At 36.3% G+C, this 26,571-nt stretch overlaps 1 protein-coding gene across 2 annotated transcripts in view; it reads left to right on the forward strand.

Moving 5' to 3' along the window:
• The first annotated feature begins 108 nt into the window (after window positions 1-108).
• Window positions 109-26,571, forward strand: part of GRK4 (G protein-coupled receptor kinase 4) — a 36,608-nt gene continuing 10,145 nt past the window's right edge. For both annotated transcript variants that reach the window (XR_013774269.1, XM_079305881.1), the window contains exons 1-10: window positions 109-426; window positions 10,705-10,791; window positions 11,433-11,545; window positions 15,842-15,919; window positions 16,925-17,025; window positions 18,357-18,449; window positions 19,853-19,916; window positions 20,660-20,800; window positions 23,135-23,325; window positions 25,891-25,928. Coding sequence is in view for 1 of the 2 variants with exons in the window: in XM_079305881.1 (XP_079162007.1) it covers window positions 375-426; window positions 10,705-10,791; window positions 11,433-11,545; window positions 15,842-15,919; window positions 16,925-17,025; window positions 18,357-18,449; window positions 19,853-19,916; window positions 20,660-20,800; window positions 23,135-23,325; window positions 25,891-25,928 (958 nt within the window). In the remaining variant the exon portion in view is untranslated. The remainder of the gene's footprint in view (window positions 427-10,704; window positions 10,792-11,432; window positions 11,546-15,841; window positions 15,920-16,924; window positions 17,026-18,356; window positions 18,450-19,852; window positions 19,917-20,659; window positions 20,801-23,134; window positions 23,326-25,890; window positions 25,929-26,571) is intronic.

The following is a 26,571-nucleotide window of genomic DNA, read 5'->3' on the forward strand; positions in this document are numbered from 1 at the left end:
CATATCCCAGCAGGCCCAGCGGAAATCGCGCGCGTGTTTCCAGCGCGCACCGCGCTCTGCCTGCTGGGACTTGTAGTCCCCGTAACTGTGAGGGGGTGGCGGCGCAGGGGCGGTGCTGCCTGAGGCGGGCGGAGGAGCCATGGCCGGGGCGGGCGGGCGCTGCCTGCTCTCCGTCTCCGCCCTCGGGGAGGGGGAGCGCGGTGCCGGGGCGAGCAGCGGGTGATGGGGAAGAGGCGAGCGCAGTGCTGAGGTCCTCCGGGGCCGGATGAGCCGAGGCTTGGCGCCGCGGCGGTGGCGGGGCTGGAGGAGGGGGCGAAGGAGGCTGTAGGGGCGGCCCCCGCTCCGGCTGCCCTGAGGGGAAGGAGCCCCCGACCATGGAAATCGAGAACATCGTGGCCAACACTGTGCTGCTGAAAGCCCGGGAGGGTGAGAGCCGCGGGGCGAGGCGAAGAGGGAGGAGAAGCGGGAGTTCGAGGCGGGGCGGGCTAAGGACGTATGTCGGGGGAGGAAAAGGGTCTGAGGTGAGGGGGAAAGGGGCCCGCGAGGAGGGGGAGAGGAAGTGATGGAGGAGGAGAGGCTGGGAGGGAGGAGAGGCTGCCGGGCAGGGGGTCCGGGCGGGGCGGGGACCCTCGAGGGGGCGGCAGGAGCCCTCCCGGGACGGGCAGTGAGTCCCGGGCAGTGCCCTGAGGCACCTGCCCTGCTCCTCCCGCGGGATCTGTTCGGAGTTACTGGCTTGTGGCTTTGCTTCTGAAAAAAAACACCCCTTCCTCCCTTCCCCCCTTGATTCTAATAGTGTTTTTACCGGATGTTTTAAAAAAGGTCGTTAATCTGTAGTTCTCAGTTTGTTTATAAATATAAATGCGTATGGATATAAACCATAAAGTGACATAAATCTCCTCTGGAAAAACCTTGCACTCCATCTTGCTGAAATTCCTGCCTATGAAAAACGTAGCTGTTGAATGCGACCTGTACTTTGTGTTATCCTAGTACATAAGTGTGCTGTCTAGATTAACACTTACAGTTTGACTCCCCAGAACACCTTGAGTTGAAGATTGCTCCCCCCAGCTAACAAACGTTTTGGGTAACGTTTAGATAATTAGTTTTAGTATAGCACGTGGTTGCTGTTTAAAAAAACATCCTGAACTAAGATCGTTCTACTGCTTTTCGTGTATGTAACAGTCCATTAAATGGCCACTTGAAAGTCTCCCTGGATTACCAATGTACTTGTGCAGAGTATATTTTTCTGCTATGAAATGTGCATATTCTTTTTGGATTGGATCCTGCTTGTCTTAATTGCGTTGAGAAGTCCCATTAGTTAAGCTGGAGCTGTTTAAAGTGAGTAAGAGCAGCAGAATCTGCCTCTGTATGTTTTGCAAGTTCCTCCAACTCTAAATGGGTTTGGCACTTACGCCATATGTGTATCCAGTTAAATTTGCCTTAAGCAGCAAGAGAGGAAAATCAGCTTTTTGACTTTGAAGTGGGGTTTCAAAAACAGAACAGTGATCACAATTTTGGGCCATTTTCCAACCTTAGCTGAAGAGACCACCTCAGACTAGAGGACATGTTTTGGCTGGTTTCACTGACGGTAACATGTCTGTGGTGGTGCTGCCTGAATTTGGAATTTGCATTGAAGTGATCTGAGAAATGAAGGGAAAGTGGAATCTGGCTCAAAACCTTACTGTGCCCAAACCCTCACCACAAAGAGCGGAGTGGTAATCTGCAGAAGCTTTTAAGTGGCTGCTTAATGTCAGGCTGCCTCTTTAGTTAAGGTTTCACTATGTTTAAAATAAATTATAGTGGTAGAACTGACCAAACAAGATATTTTAATGAAGTAAACGAAAGTCTGAGAGCAGCTGATGTGAAGATCAGTTCTACCTGACGTGAAACTTAAAAATGTAATGGTAATTATCTGTTTTTCTCCTTGTACCTTCAATTGGCCTGGGCTCTGTTGTGTAAGCATGCACAAAAATGTGAATTCTGGCTTTGAAGCTCTAGAACCCCATTGATCAATTGGTACAAGGTCTTTTACCTTTTCAGGTCTCAATCCCATGCATCAGGTACTTTTTATGTCACATTTTTAAAAACACTCATTGAAATGAAAGTATTTTCTGTCTGTTGCATGCTCTGGCTGGTCTGGGAATGTCTGGTTTACTCCATCTGTCAAGACCATTCCATAAAATCCCTGTCCCAGCTCTATTCTTATGTGCCTGATAGACTGTAAGGAGATGGATTTGCAAAGTTAATGTGTGATAGATGCTTTAATATATTCTTTGCTGAAAGGGCCTCACAACTGGGACAGACTTTCAAATTACTTTCCTTCTTACATTTCTATTATCACGCTCTATAGTGTATGGAGAGGTGGGATAACATAGAAAAATGCAAAATTATTTCTTGTGGAAGAAAGTAATATCCAAAGCCAATATAAAATAGCAGCTTCACTTATTTTCATGCATAGACTTTAGCCATGTCAGTAATCCTTCTTTTCAGTGTGGGTGAAAGAAGGTGTTCACCTGGATAAACATATCAGTTGTACAAGCAAAGAAAATAACATGTAAACTACCGTGCTCTTATTATTTCTTTGTGCCTGTCAAAAGAAATCAGTGAGGCTTAATTATGGCTTGCATGGGTCAGTCTAAATTGAGACTCTTTTCTGATGAAGATGAGAGTAGTAAAAGGTTATATCCTTGGACACATCTTACATAGTCTTTTAATCCTTCAGATATGTCATTTTCATTTTGTAAATATAGAAACAATAAAAGATGTGTACCTGTCCACCTCTGGTGAAAGAGTATGGCAGATGCCTAACGGGAATTCACAAATTCCCAATAAATAACACCAAATCTTATCTGAGCACATAAACCAGAATTAGCAATCAAAATCATGATCCCAGATTTGTACATATAATTTTCCTCTAATTTTAGGTACTCTAATACTTGTGGATGTGAATGTTGTTAGGATGTGAATATAATTTGGGTTTTACATTTGTAGGTGTGCAGAAAAAGCACACCTTGAACAGTGAGGTTCATGTCTACCATTTAAATCTGATATGATGCATAGAAAATAAGTTTGAGCTGTGTTATTAGAGAGCAAGGAACTCAGATAAAATTAATCTTTTCTTCCTACTTTCTTCTCCTATACAATAAAAATAAGGTGCTATTTGCTGTCTCTTTCTAGACTATCTACCTTATCTACCTTGTCACTCAAGTCTTATTGTTGATTTATTTCATTAGAGGTGTGAATCTTCTAATTCAATTTGCATGAGGATAATATCTGTTTATCAGAGTTCACTAATGCAATTTTTCAAGTCGTATGAAAACCCAGTTTCCCCCCAGCCTCAAAACTTTTAAATTTTGTCTCCAAGAGGATGTTCATAGCTTTTAATAAAACACTGTTTTAATAGAAGCCTGTCTCTTTTCATTCAAGTCTTGTAGTGTCTCTGTAGTAACTGCAACACTTCTTCATGAAAAGAAGAGAAGCCATCAGGATTCTTTATCTTCTTTTGAAGCCACTTGGTAAATAATCAAATGCCAGTTCTTTGCACATGTGGGTGTTGGTGACAACATATGATTCTTGAATGTAGCTACAACTAGAATATGATATGATAGCACAAAGTACCCTTTGGTATTTCATGGATGAAAGATTTAGGAGTCAGAAGCTGTACTGGGAGTTTTTTTCTCCTTGTCCATTTTCTCAGTTGGCCTGCTTGTGCTGAAAGCTGGCCTGTGCATGGAGGGATTTGCCTTCAGATGAAATCTGCAGTGGAAGGTGTTAACCCACAGGCTTCCCTGTCCCAGCTCCCTGGATTAAGTGACCCTCTGTGTCAATCCTGCTCTTTCCTCTTGTACATCCATTACTTTTTGAGAGAAATTTGTATGTGGGAAAGAAAAAGTGAAAACTTCCTCTTAAGGTGAACTCAATGGTGGAACAAGCACTGGTGACTCAGTAGAAAAACAAGAGATTATAAAGCAAACTCAGAGTTGATCTGAAGAGTGCTGAAGTGCAGGAAGTGAGATACAAAACCAGGTAAGTGTTAAGTGATAGTGGTGTATGAACTGAGATTGCAAGCTTTCACACCAGCTAGTTTATGTTGTTACTCAATTTGTGTGAAAAAGTAGTGTACAACAATATGTTTTCTAGTTGTGTATGAGAGCAGAGAAATTAACACATTCATTTTTTCCCTGGCAGAAAAATGTTTGAAATTAGTTTCACTTGAAGGACATTGAAGAATTTGTCCCATAAATGAAGAGAAATAATAAATATAAACAAGGTTATTGTGAAAAACAAAAAAAAGTTCCCCCCCAATTTTTATTTTATATCCACTTTTCTCTTTATATCTTCTGGTTTTATTTCAGTCACTCTCAGTAAATTCTTGGAGTATATGTAAGCCCCAAATTCATTTCAGTATCTCACGTATAGTTTGTGATGTTGAGAAGAAAAGAAATTAATCCCTGAATGTTTTAAACTGCTTAGGTGTCTTTCTTTTTTCATTGCCTAAGGTAATAGTCTCAAAAAATACACCCAAAGGGTAGATGCATCATTCCTTTGAAGTCAGTGGCGGTTTTCTCCAGGTGAAGATCTATGCCAAGAGTATATTTTAAACATATCTGGTCCATTTGCATAATTTAAAATTAATTTATACCGCTATGGCAGGAGCAGTTTGGGAATGAGAATTGGGTCTGCTGTTAGGCATATAATATCCTCTGTGTCATTATTGATTTTGGTTAAATTATGGTCATGCCTCAAGTAAATTTTCCTCCAGCTCTTGGTTGTATGGTTCTAGCCTGTGGTTGCAGAATGGGTGAGGTAGTTTCCAGTTGGATCCATTAACCAATATAGGCTATGTGGGTTTTTTAGGTGGTTTGTTTCTTGTGTTGATGGGTGTTTTGGGTTTGGGATTTGCTTCCCAAACTTAGTTTTCAAAAGGATGGGTAAGCTTGTGCAGATTTGATAATTGCTAGGTGCTGTCCAAGGATGGATTTAGAAGGAAGGAACCTTTCAGCAGCAGAATGTGATCACAGTTTGGCCTAAGTGAATCCTGTAGGATACTTGTTTTGGAATAATTGTCTTGATGATGTATTCTTCACAGAAAATAAGCAGTCTACTCAAATAATGAGTTTTATCTGTCTGGGCTTGAAAGCAATTGGAATAATTCTGCAAGCAAAATAAATCCTACTTTTGCTTGCAATATAAGGTGATATTTCAGTGTAGTGTTGATGACACAAGGAAGGTATCCTATTTTGTATGTGTTTATAACTAGGAAGATAATTCTGTGGAGATTGCTCAGATCACTGTAGTTTGGCTATTGAACTGAACTAAATTCTTTAAATATTTCAGGGGTAGAATGAGTGGAAAAGTAAGGCACACTCATACCCAGGAAGTCCACCAGCAGCAAATATGAATTTTAACATGAGAGTGCTGAGACTTCTTGTAGTTGCTTTCAATTGTTGTAAGTTCTTCCCTCGTTTGCCTCCTATGTTCTCTTGCACTCTTATTGCATTGTGCTTTAAATTGCCTGTAAACTCATTGTGGCAGGAAACATGTCTTCCTGTGTTTGTACAGAATTATGCACAATGCCTGCCTTTTTGTCCTTTATTTAATGAACTGTAAGGAGAATGCATGTGGGCAAGTTGGAATCTTAAATAATTACATTTACTAAATAAACACATCATGAGAGGTCTAGTAATTGATACACACTGCTGCTTTGCTTATTTCAAATATGTCAGTTACAATAGAGGTTTCATAATCAGCTTAAAGGAATTTTATTTCTTTAATACTGTTGCACTTGCAGTGTACTATCATGCGAAAAATAATCCTTTTTTGTTGACTGTAAAATTGCGGTGTTGGTGTTTTTTTCCCCTCCTAAACCCTGTTCATTGGTTGGTTGTAGACATCTCGAAATGTATACAAAGATGTTACAATGTTTGACTGTGAGAACAGATAAATACGTTTTATTTCAGATCAGTTACAGTTACTTGAGTTGATACAAGCTTTCCTTTCCACACCTAATTGGTGAAGTGCAGAGACTGTGCTGAGTGTGTGCCCTGGCATTCCTACTTGTGCACATGATCACTGGAGCTGCATAGAGAGCCCATGTGAAGAACCAGTTGTTCGAGTGGTTATACTGTGGGAACAATAAATGATTGTGCACATAAACGGCACAAATGTTCACGTAGAGAGCTGGCCTTTTAACTGCTTGCTGTGTTACTGCCTTGATAGTCAGATGAGCAAGAGCACTCGAGTATTACCTTGCTGAAGTCCAATTGCATGTACTTGAATCCAGGAGTGTGAGGACTATTATCTTATAAATGCTGTAACGATCTGTAATCTATAGATACCTTTTGTTTATTTATTGTAGTACTTGCATTTTTCTTCTGTTTGCATTCAGAAGTACCTTGGCCTTTGTAATGCTGGTGAGTTAGGTGTTAACCTTGTGCTGAAACCTGAGTTTTCAGCCAGGTGATTCTCACAAGTTTACTGGGAACCGACCAGATTGTATTTATCATATGTCTGGGAAAAAAAAACCAACCCCAACAAACAACCTCCACAGAAAAGTGTTGCCACTCTGTTTAATGTCATTGTTAAACTGTGGCCAGGCTTGAATTGATACAAGCTTGTACCCTGTCAAAACTTGATACAAGTTGTATTTTGTCAGAAAATACATCTGACCTGCAGAATGGGGAAGGTTGTTGTGAACCCCCGCAGCAGTACCTTGTGAGCTGTCTCTAGAACTGGAAGCTTGACAGCCTTCCTCAAGTGATGCTATGTGTAAGCTTGTCTTCTATTCTGAACTTGGTGCTATTCCAGTGTTATGGTCTGATCTGAGGAGCTGAGGTATTAATTCCACACTGTTTTGTGTCTTGAAGGTGGATCTTACCCAATAAGGGCATAAAATCAAAATTTGTTACTCAATGGGCAGTGTTTATAAATGTCTGTATACCATAAGGCCATACTTAAACATGAATGTTTTGGGGTTTTTTTAGTGAAAGATTTTAATCCTTATTATGAGTGGTTTGAAGGAAAATGTGTCTGGAGCTAGGAGAAGATTTGAATTCATGTGAATTTTAAATCTATTAGGAAACTTGCCTGCAACTTCTTCTGCTGTGGGAAAGACATATTTTAAGGCAGTTTATGTATCTGGCTTATTTTCATGTGTCTCAGTGTAGATGATGTAGAGCTCCTGCATCAATTGTTTAGCATTTTTCCTTGAACCAATTAATTTGATTTATACACTAAAAGCGTGCTGTAAGTTGTCATCTTGTTTGAGTCTTAGGGTTTCTGAGTTTATCTGGGTGTGGTCTAGTCTGAATTTCTCAGCTGGTATCTGACAATCTGGTTTGTGGAATCAGTTTTGCAAGAATGAAATTGTAGCAATCATGCACCCCAGTGCTACAGAGTTGTGTGCTGTTCAGCCTCCCAGTGCTTCTCAGCCTCACATACACTGTACTTGCCCTGCACAGGCAGGAGAGCTGAGGCACAGAGGTCCCCAAAAAATTTAATACCAGAATCTCAGTGTCAGTGCAGCAGTCAGTTAAGTAGGATTCTGCATGACAGAATCCAAATTTTTTGTCTCAAGGAAAACTGACTTAATAATGTTTGGTGAACATTGTGCTCACTGAAATGACGATCAGTTTGCAGATCAAGTCCACAAGGAAGACCTCTGTGCCTTGTGAGAAGTGCATCTTAGGACTTAAATCATATTCTTATTTCTTGTCATAGGTTGTGACCACAGCAGTTTCAGTTTTTGCAACTAGTTGTGGTTTTACTGGTGAATAAGCCAACTGCATTGCCTTACATGAATTTTTCAAATATTTCTCTGAAGGTTAGAAAAAAAAGTCAAAATAAAATATCTAAGTATTTTGCCTGTACAATATTCTAGTGCTGTGACCTAACTGAATTTAGTATGTATCTTTTTAAGAAGCAAAAATGGAGAAAGAGTTAGATGTTGAAATTGTAAATCTAAGAAGTAATTTGGGAAGAAGGGAAAGGTAAGGTTCTTGTGTACCTGAAAGTGCAATTGAAATTTCTCCTCACTGTAATGGTGTATTGCTGCATTTACCCTTCTTTTTGTACAAAATGTGTCCCAAAGCTGGACATTGCTCTTAGCCATGATTCCATCTGAAAGAGGCAAAAGCAGTAATTCATCTGAGCCACAGAGGTCAACCAGAAAGCACCTTAACCTAATGGCTTTCTGGCTTTTCTGTTGGAAAATGAACTGTTGGTCTTTCTGGAAGAATTTTATCTGTAGTGTTTTAGAATGAGATTTAGAATAGAAGCTCTGAAATCAATATTAAGACACTTTCAAACCACAACTGTTATAATTTGATTTGATACTTCTTTTAAACTGCCTCAAATGGAAAAGGATTTTGCAATTAGGGAATAACATGACAAACAAATTGGCTTAGTGTCATAACTTTTACCAGAAATGGCTCTTTACATTACAGGGACCTACAGACTTTTACGGTGCATTTGCTGTAAATACAAGAACATTCAGTTCAGAGAAAAGTGAGAGCACATTTGTTTAGTTGATACTGCTAAGCACTTGATTCTTGTGTATCATTAATAAATTATATGTAGCCCTTATTGACTTCTGTAGGATGGTCAATTCAGTTGCACTCTGGCATGTGTTCTCATTTTTTGTAAAATGAAGTTCATAATGGTCTCACTGTAAGTAACTGGCCAAATATTTGGGCAAAATATAGCACTTTTTGTGTTGGACTTGAAGTAAAATGCACTAGTGATCCTCTCCTTTTTTTTTCTGGGTTGGGATGGGTTGGGTTTTTTCTTTGGCAGGGCTTCAGAACATGGTATATTTTTATATATATCACAGTTCATTTTGCATTTTCCAAACAGCATTGTGATACGAGTTTGGCATCAGTTTATCATTCTTTATCAGTACTGATTGTATGGTGTCATGCACAATTGAGTCTTTCTGGGCAGTTTCTAACAGAAGAAATTTGACTTCTATGGACCTTGCAGCTTAGTGTAATGTTCAGTTACATGGCTAAATGTGACACTTCTATCCATTGTTTTTCTTAATCCATACCCAGGCCTTGTTATTTATGTTATAGGCTGTCTATGTTAATACTCCTTGATTTTCTTTGTGTTCAATTCTCTTAGATGGACTCTATGCTTTGTGTGATTTGATTTTCTTCAAGCATATATTCATCTTCTTTTAAGATCAAAAGTATTTTGTTAAAATAGTCACAGGGGTTTTTTTAATGATGCTGGTAATTACAGCCTCATTATAGTTCTGGTACTGCTTGAAATATGGGATGGGAAGTAGATTCCATATTCTGTGTTCTAAAACTTTATAGAAGGCAAATGACATTTAGAATGATTATTAAGGAAACAAAGTGCGTAAGAAGTTTGGGGCTTTTTTAGAGAGTAGGTGTCAGTTCAAAGAATGTCCACAAGCCAACACTTATAGGTGTTTCATTCCTTATTTTTTTACCTTTTCAGTGATACTAGAGTTGAGTGTTTTGTTGCAGCAGCACAGTAAGATGTCAATATTCCTGTTACCAAGGATAGTGTAAATTTGGTAGGAACCAAGGTACGCTAAGCTGGAACTAGTCTAACTGCATTGGTGGAATGATTCAAGAAGTTGTGTGTTTGAGTAAAGAGGCACTTTAAAAAATACTTATTTTGTTATTCTGAAGATGTTAGTTCCTTTTACACTAACGATTTAATTCTGAAAGATTTGGTACCCACTGCTGCTTAGTTTCTATTCAGGTTACATTGGGTAACTCCCTTCCTTTTTGTCCCATTGTGGTTAGCCGTGTATAGTGCTTTGGTATGGTGAGAAAGCTTCTGTGCAGATTTTCTGCTTCTCTGTTGTGTGGAAGTGCATCTGATTATATCACTTAAAAATCTTCTTTTGCAGCAATAATTTGCTCTTCCACAGAAATGTTTAGGATCTGAAAGTGTATATACATTCCTGTCTGTCTCTGCTTTTTTGATAAGGTTGCATATCTTCTGTAAATGAAATTGGCCAAGGTAATGTGCTGAAAGTCCAATGTAACAGAAAATGTTACAGATATATTTTTTTAGAAACTGAGAAAAGTACTGTGGTAGTTTTTTAGAATTAATGCTTATTCAACACCAGTGTTGTGAAATCTGAAGCAATGAAAATATCTACATTTTATAACAGCTAAGTTCTTCCTGGTATGGCCCAGAGTAAATAGTATGTATTTGGGCTATGCCCTCTCATTTATTGGTGGGGTCTACTCTTACTGTTATTACTACTCTTAAAGAGAGAATATTTATGTTAACTTTGTTACCAAAAAATGTCTTTAACAACTTTGTTCCTGGTATTTTGTTACTCAACTTTAATTTCTTCCATTCTTTGCCATAGTTAAGAGATAATTATCAAATTTTTTTTTTGTTCCAACTTCAATGTTCCAGTTTTGTTTGTGATTTTCAAAATAGATATTTGTCTTTTCTCTGTAGAGATATTCTACATACACAGCCAAAATGTGAAAGATTTGGCCTGGAAAAGACTTTATATGAAACATGAAAAAAATGCACAAAAGTTGCTCTATATCACGTTTGTTATTGGTTTGGATATTCTTGTAGATGGATTTCTTTCTAGGCATGATAAGTAGTCTGACACATCTATGTAGAACTGACCTAATTTCATGCTGTTCATGTTATGTTCTGCTTTACTCTGACAGTATTGTGTTTTACATTATTCATGTTTTCTTCTAGGCAAACGGAGTGGGCGTAGTAAAAAATGGAAAGAGATGCTGAAGCTGCCCCCTGTCAGTCACTGTGAGGGAATTCGGTGCTCCATCGGTGAGTGTCCTGTAGAATAAAGCTTCTCCTTGAGAGAGAAGGGTAAGAGTTTGGTGCTGTTAATGGAAGAGATTCTGTCTTGCTTCTAAATGCTAAATAGCAAAAAAGAAAGTTATTTAACTTCTAATATGATAGAGAACTTATGAGAAAATAAAATTTATGAGATTAAAAACTGTATCACAACTTGTTTGTTAAAGGAAACTGTTTCTAAAGAATAGATTTACCTTGAATTAGAAAAAGAAATCACATTATAAATTGATGGTAATATATTTTACCCTTTTCCTTAATGTCTTGTGATAGTGTTTTTAACCTTTTGTGTTATCTTGTGTTCCTTCTTTCCAAACAATTCTGTTTGCTTTGGTGTTGCTGTTTCACAGTATGGTGGCTTTCTGCACCCTAACCTAAATTAACCTTGAACATATATTTCAGTGTGTTTTCAGTAAATGGGATAGTCAATAGAATAAAGACATGATGAAGAGTGTTTCATTAGTCTTTGAGATTATTGCATATTTATAGTATTTTTGTTAAATATGTTAATGTAAAATCTTCATGTTTTAGTGATGTTTTTCTGACCTCAAAAGGGAGTAATGACTGTCCTACTATAAAAATTAAAATAAAGATATTTAATTTTTTTTTTCCAGAAAGAGACTATAACCAGCTTTGTGACAAACAGCCAATAGGAAGACTTCTCTTCAGACAGTTCTGTGATTCCAGACCAGATTTGAAAAGATGTATTGAATTTCTGGATGCAGTGGTAAGCAGTGAGAATTGGATGATGGTTATCAGTAGGCAGTTGTTTATATATTCTTGTATGTAAATATTTGCTTTTTGTGCTGGTTTTGCTGGGATAGAGTTAATTTTCTTCATTGTAGCTCATTTGGTGTTCTGTTTTGGATTTTAGACTGAGATTATGTTGGTAACAAAGATGTTTTAGTTCTTGGTGAAAGTGATTGCACAATGTTAAAGCCTTTGTGTTCCACATGCTGCCCTAAAATTGAGGAGGCTGATGGTGCACAAGAAGTTGCCAGTGGACACAGCTAGGACAGCTGAGTCCAAGGGATAGCCCATACCATCTGGTGCTGTGCTCAGCAATAAAAGCTGGGGAAAGAAAGAGGCATGGGGGAAGTTACAATTTGCCAGCTAGCTGTTATATATGACAATGAAGCTCTGCTTTTCTGGAAATGGCCAAATATCTCCCTACCAATGGGAAGAAATGAATTAATTTCTTACTTTGCTTTGCCTGTCAAACTGTCTTTATTTCAAGCTGCAAGATTTCTCACTTCTGGCCTTCTGGTTATTAGTAGGGGGAAGTGAGTGAGTGCCTGTGTGGGGTTTAGCTGCCTGCTTGGTTTAAGACACAACCATTTTATCCATTTTCTCTATACACCTGTGTTTCCTAATGCTGTGTACTTGAAAACAGTGTGATCTAGTCTTTGCTGACTCTAAGGTTGTGACTTGTGATCCATTCATGTGATGGATGTCATAAAACTGTCTCTGTTACTTAGAGGAAAATGTTTAGGGTTTACTGTAAAGTCTCTGCCATCTTGGTATTGTCAGAGCTACAGAAATGGGCATGATGGGAAAGAGAGAAGCAATTTTAGGAAGATGTGCTGCTTGGCTTCTAGAGCCTGAAAGGATGCCTGTATTAGGCTTCAAAATGTTATAAACATAGACTTAAAAGTGTTGCAACTTGCATAGAAGCCCTAGGCTACACAGCATGTGTTAATTAAAAACAATACAATGGAGATGGAAATTTAGAGAACCATCTATGGAAGGAGAAAAAACAATTTTTTGAGACTAATGGAAATGATCTTGAAATATTTGCATCTTTATATCTAATGCTGAAGAACAAGGGGAGGAAGGAAGTGTGCCCACAGCTATATTTTGCAAAAAATCCTCAGCCCAAAACCCTTTGGGGAGGGGGAAAGTAATGAGAAGATTAGGCAGGCACAAAACAGCCCTTAAGAGGAGTGAATAACAGCTCAGAGCTTTTGTTTCATTGTCCCTCACAGTTAATCCAAGAGCAATAAAATACAGTCTCAAACTGAGGTTGCTGTTGAAAGAACAGGTTTTCTCATTCCAGCCATTTTTGCTCTTACATGCAGAGAACAAATGACCAAAAAAGATAGAAGTAGGGTAGTTCTGCTGCTTGCATACATCCCAAACTACAATACTGGAATGCAAGATGGCCCTGGAAGAGGCAGGGTGTAAGAAATGTACATGGGATTATTGCTGTGCCTCCCATTTCACTCTATCTTCCTCTGTGGGAGTAAAAACTGAGGCACTAGATCAGCTAAAAAAGGAATTTGAGTGTCAAATAAGGGGAATTGTTTATATTTGTCAATGAATCTGCATGCAATTGGGCTTACTCCCCAGATGTGTTTCACTTTTGTGACTCTCAGGAGCTGTTCAAGCACCACATTCCAGAGACTAGATTGACAGTTGGAGGTGAATAGATTGATAGGAAATCCAGAACAGTGGAGCTTTCATTCCTGAAGTGAATATAAACCAGAACCCTTAATGAGTGCCATGCACTGACATGGATGTGCCCTTAATGCTTACAACTTCTGCACACATTTTAATCCTTATATCTGACATAAGGAGTAGCAGAATCTTTGGCAGCACAAAAGATAATGAATCTTAGACATGACTGTAAGGCAGGTGTGTCCTTGCTCTACAGGTGTCATTTTCAGGTAAAACTGCCTCTAATAAATAGCTGTTTTTCACTAACTGAAAAATTTAAATTGTTTTGAAATACGCAGCCTATAATGTTGTGTGGATTGCAACACTTCTGTGAATTAACGAAGACTGGTGTAACTGAGATGATCTGATGTAAGGGATGGTTTCACAATTCACTTTTATTTGTTGTTTAACCTCCATTTGAAAAATCAGGGTGAAGAATTATTCTTGGGAATCATTGAAACAAGATAACCTTTATTTAGTGACTCTTATGATCTGAAACTAGCATCCTGTCTTGATCAAGGATGTGAGATAGAATATCTACTATCTCTTACAGATGGTTCCGGAGTTAGCCTGATTCCCTTTTGTGCACTTCAGCAAGCTTGTTCTTTTGGGGGCTGAGGGGGTTTTTTTGGTTGATATTCCTTGTAAGGCAATACAGGAAGCAAAAGCTGAGGCTATGTTTTCACCTTGTCTTTTGTCAAGATTAGCTTTTTAAATTTTGAAATAAATTTTAGACTTTTGGGGAAAAAACCCAATTCCCCAAATGAAATGTCATAGTCTTAAAAACCTTGCATCTTAGTTAATAAAGTTTTCTGACTCTTTTACATGAAGCAATGTGATGTCAGCAGTGTGGTTATTTCAGGAGTCCAAAATCAAGTTAGTATCAGTACAATGTTGTCTACCTGAACTGAATACTGAGTCTGGTAAGCTCCAGTTCTTGGGAAGGTGTGACCTAAAAGTCTGGAGTCAGCTTGGCTTTACAGAAAGAAGAGTTGTGAAATAACTGAATGTAAGTGATAGAAGTTAAAGTGAGGAATTAGAGTTATCCAATCTAGTGACTCATTTGACTAGCTAGGGACAGGGTTAGTCACATATGAAGAGAAATGGGTGAGAGCTCAAACTTTGCTGTAAGTAACAGAATTTTTTGGAAAGGCCTTCTCTCAAAATTCCTTTTAAATTACACTATCCACTTAAAACAGCATGCCTAACTATTTATATTAAATTAGTGTTAAAGGTGCTAAGTACACTGCTAAACTTTAGGTTGATAAACTTTTCTGACTTGCTCAGGTTGCTTAGCAGTTGGAGAAAAATTCCTTACCATTACACTTTTTTTTTTTTGTGAAATTGAACAGCAGAAATAGTGGCTTGCATTTGGATTGGTGGATCTGAGTAGCATACTGAAGTGGATGATACCATAATGTTTCAGTAGAAAAAGATGTTGATGACATAGTAGTGAGTCAGTGTGGATTAGTTGTCATTAATGGCAGAACTGAAAATCAGGGAATCTGTTATTTCCAGTACTCCGTGTGTGTTAGATTCTTGAACTGGCATTTTTTAATGTTCTAGTTTTCATATGAAGGTAAATAACTTCTGATTAGATCAATTACTTGTAATTTCCAATGATGCTTCTAATGATTGTTGTCCCAATATGCCCAACTGTTGCTTTTTTTGATACAGTCCTCCATTCTGGAAGTCTGCCATGTATTTTTTGTTCCTAGGTGCATGCATTTTCATCCTGAAATATGAAATAAGCTTTGATTGATTTGGCCCAGCTAACAAACCTAACACGCATTGCAATTTGAGATTCCTCTTTTTTAATTCGTCTGTCCCCAGATTTTGTGTTGTCTTTTACTGTTGTAACTTCTGATGTCTGCTTCTAGATTATTCCATAAAATTATTATTAGTAAGTAGTTCTTGGAGTTTTTCAGTAGTAGTATCTCTGTGGTGATTTGTTGGCTGTGGGTTTTTTCCATAAGTAGAGAGTTCTGGAGCTCCATTCAGCTGCCAGTTGTTTATCTGCAAAACGCACTGTGTTGCACAATTCTTTTTCTACGTCTCAGTACCAGATGTTACTAAGTTAAAAACTTTCAAAATTTGTATCTACTTAGTTTTATTTTTTTTCCAAGAATGATGTTTTGTTTAAATCTCATTTATTAGCTTGTAGAAAGTAGTTTTATCCTGTTTTTACCCAAAACTGTACCAAAGAATAATACATGAAGGGAAAAATGTACAGTGAAGAAAAAGCTGATTACTGTACTCTTAATTGTTTTCTATCTGGGTCATTCTGTCCTACAGTACCACATAAATACTATTTTATTGCAATTCATCTAGTTTAACCTCAAGGATGCAGTTTCTGTAATTGCATTTATACTAATTGTTAGGCTTTGTATGTTTTCGAAAGATTAAATTCCATATGCTTAGTTTTTTTTCCTTAGGACTGACTGTTCTTCATACATGTTTCACTATATAGTCTTCTTTTCCTTTTATATTAGGAGTTTTGTATTATTCTTCATAAAATTTACCTATCATCATGTAAAAGATGCCAGGTGGCTCTGAACATAATATAATTTTCAATTCCATTCTCCAGGCAGAATATGAGGTATCTTCAGATGAAAAGCGCATAGAGTGTGGCCTCAAAGTTTTAGAGACGTACTTCACTAATGGGGTAAATATATTGCAAAAGATTTTCTCAAGTGCTTTGTAAGTGTCAGATAAATAGAGAGATCTAAGTGGTTGCATTGTTTTTAGTAAAGTTACTTTCAAACTTCATTGATCCCATTTTTGTCCTTCTGAGAGGTGTGCTGCCTTCTAAAATTCTGCTCAATCAACTTGAGCAGAAAACTTGACTGATCTCTGCTTTTACAACTACTGCAATTACAATTTATTCTCCATTTAACACCTAAAGAAAACTTAAAAACAAATTAAATATTCTGAAGTCTTTTAGACTCCTTAATGGAGTTTGCTGTAAATTTTCAGAATTGCTATAGGTTTTCACAAAGTGAAATGCTGTTTTCTTCTGAAGCATTCTGTTACTTTCAGTTTTCCATGGTAATCATTAATAGCTGTTTTTTTCATTTATCAAGTGTCTTTTTTTTCATATCCAGTGGATATTTCTGTGGGTATATAATTAGATATTTGCTTTTTATGAATAGATGCTCCTTCTGCTTCTCTTGCTTTGGCCATCATATACAAGCGGTCTTGAAGTGCCTTAAAACAGAATCTACATTTGCCATACCTTTTTGAGAATTTCTTTGGAGCTACCATCAATCACATACATTTTTTAAAGTACTCCAGATTTCTTTGGTCTTGTTTGAAATAGTTTCTTAGCCTGTGTTTGTGTCTTTCTCCTTCTTTCCATCCTGCCAAGCCTAAGAGGTGACTTGCTTTTTTGGTGATAGACTTATGGAAAGAAAAAAAAAAATTGACTTATTGCCAAGTTTGTCCCCCCAGATACTGAAATAGTGAATAACTGAAGAAACTTTCAGTGCATTGTTCTGTAACAGGAAATAAATAAAAATTTCACTCAAATACAACTTTCTTGATTTTCTTAGCCAAACCATTCCTTTCCTTTTCCCGTAATAAAAATTTTAATTTATCTTTGAAACTCTTAGTTTTTCTATTGATTTACATTATTTCATTGTTGCTTTCTTTTCTTTTTTATTGTGTTAAGTCTGCAGCACACTTGCCAGAAATACCTCAGGAAACAGTCAATGAATGTAAAGCAAGACTGGAAAAGAACCCTTCTAAGGATCTTTTCATGGACTGTACTAGGTAAGTTAAAAATGCCTAGTGCTAAATTAGAGGATTACAAGAGAAATTTGTGTGATTCTAAGGAAAGTGGAAGATGAAGTTGTTATACCCAGAAGTACTGAGTCTCTGAAATGAGTAAAGTAAAACTTGGAACAGATTTATTAAATCACATCCTTCAGTTGTGCTTTAGATGTTTGACTTTTGCAGAGCTTTTTCTTTAATGCTGCTTTTGCATAAAATCACACTGTTGTCTACCACCAAAAACTCTGTAAGATAAATGATCTTTCTCTTTATTGTATTCTTACTTTTTGAGTGACTCTCTTCCATGATGAAGGTACTTACAAAAATATGAAGTTATAAGTTGAAGGTTGAAAGTTTCTGAACAATGTTAGATATCTAAGGTTCTTGAAAATGGCTTTAACTGAGGCCAACACTTACATGCCACTAAGATGGCTGATTAGAAGATACTTGTGGTTGTTAATATAAAACTTGGTTTTCTTCTGTAGTCATGAAGTGATATTTCACACATTAGTAGCAGGGGAGGCTTTTCTTGGAGGGATGATACATGTTTATGAGTGTTACATGTCTTTCTAAAGCCTTTATGTTTCTAATATTTCTGGTTCTTCAAGGCGTGCTTGATCATGTCTGAGGGATGACTACAGGTTTTGTCATTGCTTGGGTCATCTCCCTGGCAACAGAAATAAGCATGCTTTGTAACAAGCTGAGATTATGAGATTGAAAGGACTCTGTGAGAACACCTTGTAAAACATGTCTCAAATGGAGTGTCTCATGTAGGTGATTACCTTTCCCCTGTCCAGTAAATACCTGACTACAGTTTGAATGACTTGTTTCCCTTCCCAACTCCATCTTGGTGTGTTTCTTTTAAGGGAAAGATAAGGTACTTGGTGTTCAAGGTTTGGTTATGGCATTAGTACTTAAATTTTAAATCCTAGAAAAAAAATTATTTACCAGTCTCTAAAGAAAGCATAAAACCCTGTAGATACTTTGAGGTCATATTTGCAGGGACATACATGCATAAAATAGCTGCTGAGAAGCTGATGTTTGAGTGGGTTTGAAGATAATAAAAATGAAGAGGTCAAAGTGTCTAGTTCCTATATGTAGCAGTAGTTTGGCCTTCACAAATGCATTGACAGAAACAGTTTTCTAAGACAGGCACTCACTCTGTGAGACATTGTAGGTTAAAAACATTGTAGAGCACACTGGTTATGTTTTTCTGCTTATGGCTTCATCAATGTGTTTAACTATATGACTGTAGATTGATAACACCTCCTGCTTCAACAGCCTTTTCCAGAATAAGATGGATTTTATTTTTCTGTTTATTTTCATGCTAGAATTGTCCATGAGTACCTAAGCAAAAGACCTTTTGAAGCTTACCAGGAGAGTGTGTATTTTTCCCGTTTTTTACAGTGGAAATGGCTGGAAAAGTAAGTTTGTTTATAATGTTTGCATTATAATTTAGCTTTGTTTTGTGACAAATTTTGATTTTCATGCTGGAAATGCTGTAGAGCTGAATGCTAAATGAGACTGTCTGTCTAAGAAATAATCTGAAAGACAAGATATAAAGCATGATGTTGATGGACAGCAAGAGATGGAACTGTGTCTGTAGCCTTTAAGTGGTCATCTCAAGTCTTTTAGTGGTATTTGGTAAATGCAAATTCAGAAATGTTTGGCTGCCAACTGTGCAGTGGAATACCAATGTTTCTTGGGACTGCTATCAGCCCTTAGTTTCAAACTTGGTCTAGTGAGTGGTTAATAAACAGATTAATCTAGTACTATAATCCACTGGGTGATTGGATAACTACTAGGTTTTTTAGGGTGGTACAGATATAGATCTAGTAAGTAGAAGATAGCAAGACGTGTGTATATATATATATATGTATGTATACACACACACATATATACAAACACATATAAATATACACACACACATATGTGTATATATATATATAAGAATCTAGTTTGGAGTTTTAAATCAATACTAGATGAATGTCCAAACTCTTTCAGAAGGCTGAAATTGTTATAAATTGATTCAAATTCAGCCCCCTGAGTATTGTGATCATGTATTCAAACATGAAGGTGCTTGAGCGCTGATTTTGTTAAATTTTTGGTAAATTCCAATTATCCAATGTCTTGATTTTACTGAATTGTAAAAGCCAGTAAGAAAACTAGGGAAGTTACTCAAATTTTTAACTAAATGAACCTCCACTGTTGTCTTAAGAACAAAGCTGCAGTAGCAGTGAGTGCTCATTTAAAGCAAAACACAGGAAAAACCACTACCTTGTAATAGCCCTGCTCTGACACATTTAAGAGAGCTTTAGATCGACAGTTCTACCACTTCCAGTTATCTGTTCCTCCTCTTCTGCATCAATACCTTAACAATTTGGCTCTTGAACTGCTCTTGCATACCACAACTCTTTCTTTTGTGAAAAAACAAAGTGAAATCAGAAGTGGTTTGTAAGCATGATCCCATTGAAATGCAGTCTGCACGTCAGCTAAGGGAGGCAACGGGAGGTGTTAAATGGCCTGTGATGAGAAGACATAAGGCCCTAAGTGTGGGCAGCCAAGGGCCAAGCTGACCAGCTTTTCTTCCTGCTATTGGCAGTGCCTGGTGACCACATGAGGGAGCCCATGTTTCTTAGCAGAAGAAATTAATTTGAAATTCAGCTTATTACAGTACTTCTATAGTACTTCTACATGAGGTTAAGGCAGCATTTGTTCAGAAATATGTCAGAACAGAAAGGAAAAAAATGAAGACAAGACCTCGTGGTGGGGAGGGATTACTAATGTGTAATTCCTGTTGTAGTAATTGTTTCTTTCTGTTAATCAGGCAGCCAGTAACTAAACACACGTTTAGGCATTACCGAGTACTAGGCAAAGGTGGATTTGGAGAGGTGAGTACGGAGATATCTTTCTGCAAGGCAGTGCTTAAGGAATTTTTTAAAAAGGAGACTCTGTTTAACTCTTGTCTCTATGAATCTATATTTGACACATCACCTGGCAAGCTGTTGTTGATACAAACTGTTTTGCTTTTAGTTTAAGCATTGTAGATCCTGCACAAAGCTGTGGAAAACTTGTGCTGACTGATAACAGTTGCTGCTATTTAGAAATTTCTTTTGGAAATGAAAATTTAGTTGCAATTTGCTAATTATGTGGAATATTCATGAACCTAATTTGAAATCTATAGATTTTATTTATTCTGTTTATAAGTCATTGTACTGTCTAGTACATATTTTAACCAGAGCCCTATATGGAAGGAGAAGATGTGCTACTAAATTACTATTATGTTTCTCCTGTTTGATTTTGATGTAAATATTTGCCCTTAACACATATTAGGACACTTAACACTGTTACTGGAGTAATTTGTTTCACTAACACAGGTTCCACAGTTTTACTAGACTATTCAACCCCTGAAATAAATGTGTTTGCCTCTGCATAATCACTTTTTATACTCCTGTTACAGTTTTTATGTACCTTTAAAGTTGTTTCATGAGCAAAGGCTCTGTATTGATACCCACAGATAATAATTTTCTTAGAGCATTAATGAGTTTGAAAATAAAATTAAATTTAATCTTCTATAAAATAAAAATTCTAAAAAACCTCAAGCATCTCTGACACACCATCTTTCTTTTTGTAGGTATGTGCCTGTCAAGTACGAGCAACAGGAAAAATGTATGCTTGCAAAAAGCTAGAAAAAAAGAGAATAAAGAAGAGGAAAGGAGAATCAATGGCTCTAAATGAAAAAAGAATTCTAGAAAAAGTGAATAGTAGGTTTGTAGTAAGTATCTACTTCATATCTATTTTCAGAAATTTATCTCATTTTGTTTACTTCATTTCAGTCTCTTCCAGGAGCTTGTGGGCAAAACTCTTTGAGAACAAAACCATTTTTAAAATGGATTTAGGGAGTGCATGACTGTAGAGAGAAATGATTGATAAAATAATAAATACATTTTGTATGTGATTTGGAATAGCTCTGTGCACAGGGATTTTTCTTCAGTCCACCTGCTTCATTCCTCATAGCCAGAACATTAGGCTGTGTTTCAGCATGCTAATGCCACTGAATATTTGTCCTCTGTTTAATAGTTGAGTTTTTATATCCTGAGGTATTTTCAAAGCATTTGTTACTCTGTTGCTGATATATTTTAAGAGAAATATGACATTGTAATAGTGTATTCATTAGGTTATATTGCTTTGTTGTGTACCAAGGCTTAAAGAGGTATCTTGCATGTGAAACAATTAACTTTTTAATGGAATTTCTATGTAATTGAAATCTTAGTTTTAATATCTAAACTTGATGATGTTTTTTAAATTATGGTCTGTTAGTAGCTCTAATTACTAAGCACTGAAAAAAGTTAAAATGTTCAAATATATACCAAGTAAAACTTCCAGGTAATGTTTACTTTTAAACTGAAAAGTTATTTAAATGTTATTTTCAAATATATTTTGCTTTGGTTTGGCATCCATTTACTTTTAAATTTTGTATTGCTGTTCAGAGGATTTTAAAATAGCTATTTTAGAGGATAGAGAAAGTTATTTATAATTACATGTGTATAAAATACGTATGTATGTATTTCCTGATAAGTTTTATGTATTAAAAAAACCTCTACTGTGGAATGCTTAAGAAGGAAGAAAAATTAAGAAAAAAATTAAATTCTAGAAAAATTAAGAACCTGCTGGCCAGATACATTAATATTTGAAACTATAGTAAATTATGGTTTTTATACAAATTTGCCAATGTTATTTTTTCACAAGGCTTCTGGGCTTAAATTGATTCAAGCTGAATCCAGAGAGTATCTGAATTTATCCATAAATTTCTATAATAGTGAAACTTCTATTTTTGAGTAACAAATTTTTCAGCATATGCAAACACTGTAAATCAATAATTCATCCAAATAGAATTTGAAATTGCTTTATAAAATTGAGCATGAGTTATTTTCCTCTTGCTATCCAATGGTGGTTTTTTATGCAACAGAGAAGATCTAGGTCTAGCATTTGCAGTAATCTTGGTTTTGAAGTGGGTAGATAACTTGTCATGCCTCTGTCACAAGTACATTCATAAATAGCTGAACACATCAGTTAAAACCACCAAATGGGAATCTATGCCTCAAGTAGCTGATTTCTATATTTATTTAATTATTTAATATTGTGTTTACACTTCTGAAGGACGAGTTTGGATCTATTACTGAATTAACAGAATTATTTACTTCTACTGCAATTAAAATGCATTTATTCAGTTAAAAAACCCCAAACCCTACTAATTTTTTAACCTAGATTGTTTACCTAATGTAAGCTAAGTATGTTTGAGTTCTATTGCTTAGTGCAACTTAGGTAATTTTGAAAATCCTATCAGATGACCATCTATGTAGCATAGCTTTTTCTATTGAAAATTAATTTGTAACTGAAACAGTTAAATTTGTAGTATAATACATTATGTTAAATGGGGAGGATTTTTTAAAATTCAGAAGTCTACTTTAAAACTTTAAATGCACTTTAAATACTTTTACCTAAAACCTGAAAAGAAATATGCTTCTTTGTCCTTGTCTATCAGCACCACACTTCAAGTACAGTGAGAAGAAAGGCTGTAAGGAGATGTACTGAGTCTTTGCTGTTGGCAAGTTCTCAATCAGGGAAATATGCAGTTACCTGGGGGGGGAGGCAGGGGTAGGAATAGAAAGTACTTATTTAATTTAAAATAATTCTCTAGAGCAGTTTTGGGTCTTGTAGTTCAGGAAGGTGGTTTGGTAGTGCATAATTCCTGGGATACTAATAAAATAAGGAATATGCCTACACTAACTGGACAAAGAGTATTACAGGTAACATGCAGCTGAGGAGCATCATCAGTAATTGTGTTTTCTGGTTGGAGGTCTGTGATATCTAAACAGATCTGCCACTAAGCTTTTGCTTTGTGTGTATGGTTTGTGTACACAGGCAAATTAGTCTGAATTCCTTTGTGTCTTCCAGTACTCTGCAAGAGTGATTTTTCACTTGTGTGTTTTGTTCTTTTTGTTTTGAAAAAGGATTCATAAGTTGATTGTATTAGAAAAAAAGAGCTGTGAATTATTTTGAGGTTTATGAATCAATAATGGTTGTGTTCTCACTCTACCCTTTTTAGGTTAGTTTATCCTATACATATGAGACAAAAGATGCCCTATGTTTAGTATTGACCATAATGAATGGAGGGGATCTGAAGTTTCACATATATAACATGGGAAATCCTGGCTTTGATGAAGAAAGGGCTATTTTCTATGCTGCAGAACTGTGCTGTGGTCTGGAGGATTTGCAAAGAGAGAGAATTGTTTACAGGTGAGTGTGCTCTACAATTACCTGTACTTCTCCATGTCTCTTCAGCATTGAACATATTAATTGTTTCCTACTAAAACAAGTTTGTATTTTAATTTTATAGGAAAGGAATAAGAAAAAATTGTTTAGTTGTCCTTTTCATGGCATATCCCTAGGAAAATATCTCTTATATCTTCTTGCTGTTGATTTAGGTCTTGATGCTTGATATATTTTAAAACAGCATAAAGTTGATTCAAGGTTTGTTTGTAAAATAAAATTAAACTATTATTTACATAGCAAATTACTTTATAATTTTAATAAATAATTTTCAGGCATATGGGATTGTATTCCTGCCTACTCCAAAGTGATTCACAGAAGGCTCTTGAAGTCCCTGGTTGCATTGCATGTTACCCTCACAAGGATAACAGGATAGTTATAGCCCATGAGAAAAGCTCCTTCTTCTGTTTTAATTTCAGATTCCTCCAATAAACTTATATTGCCTTTGAATTAATGAAACTATCAGAAGCTTTGTGCATGGCAATTAAGGTTGTATGATTTTAATGCTCTGTTTTGTCTTTGTCATTTAACCCCTGGTATGCATTAATATTAGAGAAGAAGCAAAAAAAAGTTAGAGGTGGACCAAGAATTCTTTCTTTCTATTTCTGCTGTGTAACACCAAGTACCACTTGTTTCAAAGAATATTTAAAGTACAACTTCAATATAATGAGTCTTTTCCCAGTGTGGAAGACCAACACAGACACACAGAGTGGGAAGTGGCAGAACCAGTGTGAATCAGGCTTATGCTGGTGGTTGGACATGGCTCCCTAGAGAATTTGGCCAATCTTGCAATATTACACACTGAGTTTTGGCAGACATGTAGGAGGGAAGCAGGGGTGAGAGATTTCACCAGCTGTAAGTAGGTCATTTTATATTGCCCAAATGAAAACAAAACTGATTGTTTAAAATACAAAATAACAAAAAAAACCAAAACAAAAAACAACCCCAAACCAAACCACAGCCCTGTGTTTAGGCCCAACTTGTTAGCTGTTTGCCTACAAGATGGCCTTCAAACATATGTCAAATCCTAGTGTTCTCCAGTTTTTTTAGCTCTGATTTCTCCTGGTTTCTCTGCTATTGTAATCTTATATTTAATGTCCATTTATTAACATTATGGGAATTGCCAAGACTTAAAAGCAGGAGAAGCAGAGCATTTTTATGACTTCTGCATGCAATTGATCTCATAAGGTAATGAAACTTCACCATGAATACACATAATACAGAACATCAATTTACCAATATTTGGGGAAAAAGCCCTACTTAGATTTCTTCATGAGCAGTTGTCCCTCATTTAGAATGTCAACTCTAGAGTCATTCTTACTAAATTTTTTTCTTTCATGTTATTTAGTCTCTTCTTTTTGTCACAACTGTGTGTGTGTGTGTATATATATATATAATATATATATATATACACATATTGGTTTTAGTAATCTATTCCAATAACTGGTTGTTTAGCCAACCACTGGGTTTTGCATGTCTATTTCGAGCTTATATTTATGGTAGAATAAATGTAAGAGACCATTCTCAGTCTACATGCTTACTGATGCATACCACAAATACACATATATACATATATATATGTGTATATATATAAAATAACATAAATTTAAAAAAATTAACAATATACATTATAACTAACTATATTATAATAGTGCACTATTATAAATAATAATGTACATTATTCATTTCATACAGATTTTCATGCCTATTTATATGTATGTATATCCTCAGAAGAATCTGCTAGGGGATAAATCCTAGAACAACTTTTGATTCATCTTCAGTGACTCCCCAAATTTTCCTTGAGCAGGGGAAAATTCAGACATTCCATTCAGTATTTTATTTTGTTCTCAAAGCAAAAATGCACAAGGTGAAAAATTGCAATGCTGAATTTATTGCCTTTTTAATATTTCCTGAGTATTGCTATCATCTAGTAGTTATAAAATGTTGTTTGTGAAACTTTGATGTTTACAGTAAAGTAATGGGAAACTTCCACAAAGAATTGCAAAGAATTCTAACTAGGTGAAGTGTCTAGGAAGCTTTAGAAGTTGCATGTCCAAGTTAAAGAAATTGAGTTTGAATGGATTATATTAAGCCTGTGCTTAGTCTTGGCATTATTACTCTTTGTTGATTTCTGATGCCTTAGGGTGAAATATAGCAAGGGGTCAGCATCAAACTGCAGCAAGCACTTGTGTTTTACCACTGGGGAGTTGTAAAGCTGATACTCCTCAGGAGAAATGTTTTTCACTTATAAGCACAAATTTGAGTGTAAATGCTGGTTCTTTATATAAGAATTCTAGTGTTGTGTTACCTTTGATAATGTATATGGATTAAAGAGGTCAGGGAAGTGGATCTTGAGTTTTCTGATTAAACTATTTATATTGTAGGCTATCAACTTCACAGATTTTTTGTTTATAGATGGAACTGGAAAAATTGCTTCAGTCAGAACCAAGAAGTCTTCTGTTGAATCTGTTGCACTTGAGGGCTAATAGTTTTGTCTTTGTTTAATTCACATTTCTGTTGTTTGATTTGTAGAGACTTGAAGCCTGAGAATATACTTCTTGATGACTGTGGTAAGTAAAAATAATTTTGAAATCAGGAATGACACCTCTAATTATTACCATGCCAGAAATGTAAGGGATTTCTTCATGATGAAAGAGACCTAATTGATGAATCTTAATTTAGCAAAGAAAATACTGCCTTGCTTTTTAGAAAGCAGGGGGGAACTTTGGGGGTCCAACTATGATTAAGTTTGAAGGGTCAATTTTCTACCTTCAAATGGCTACTTTTTCCCTTTTGCTCTTCCTTTTCCCCCTCCTCTTGATCTTTAGTGATCTAAGATCACTAAAACTTTTATATGGATTTGTTTTCTTGGACTTTTCTTCTACTAGGGAAACATGATTTGTTAGATGGAGGGGCCAGAATTTTACTTAGTAAACCAGAATGTTTATACAGTAAGAAGAAATCGGAAGTATTTCTGTTTCAGCATTTCAGCTAAAAGAGATCTGATGGTCTCTGATGCATATGTAGCTGGAAGAAATCAAGGAAGTACAAACAATATGAAGAAATGTTTGTAGTCTTCTGTTTGTCAAAAGCCAAATTAATTCTCTTTAATGACTTTGTATGCAAGTCATTACCAGAATCTTTTGAATTGGCTGTAGAACATGTGCAGGAATCCTCTTCTAAGCTGTGGATGAATATTGCAAGTTTGTTCTT

Source organism: Erithacus rubecula (genome assembly GCF_903797595.1).
Source record: "Erithacus rubecula genome assembly, chromosome: 5".
Taxonomy (NCBI): domain Eukaryota; kingdom Metazoa; phylum Chordata; class Aves; order Passeriformes; family Muscicapidae; genus Erithacus; species Erithacus rubecula.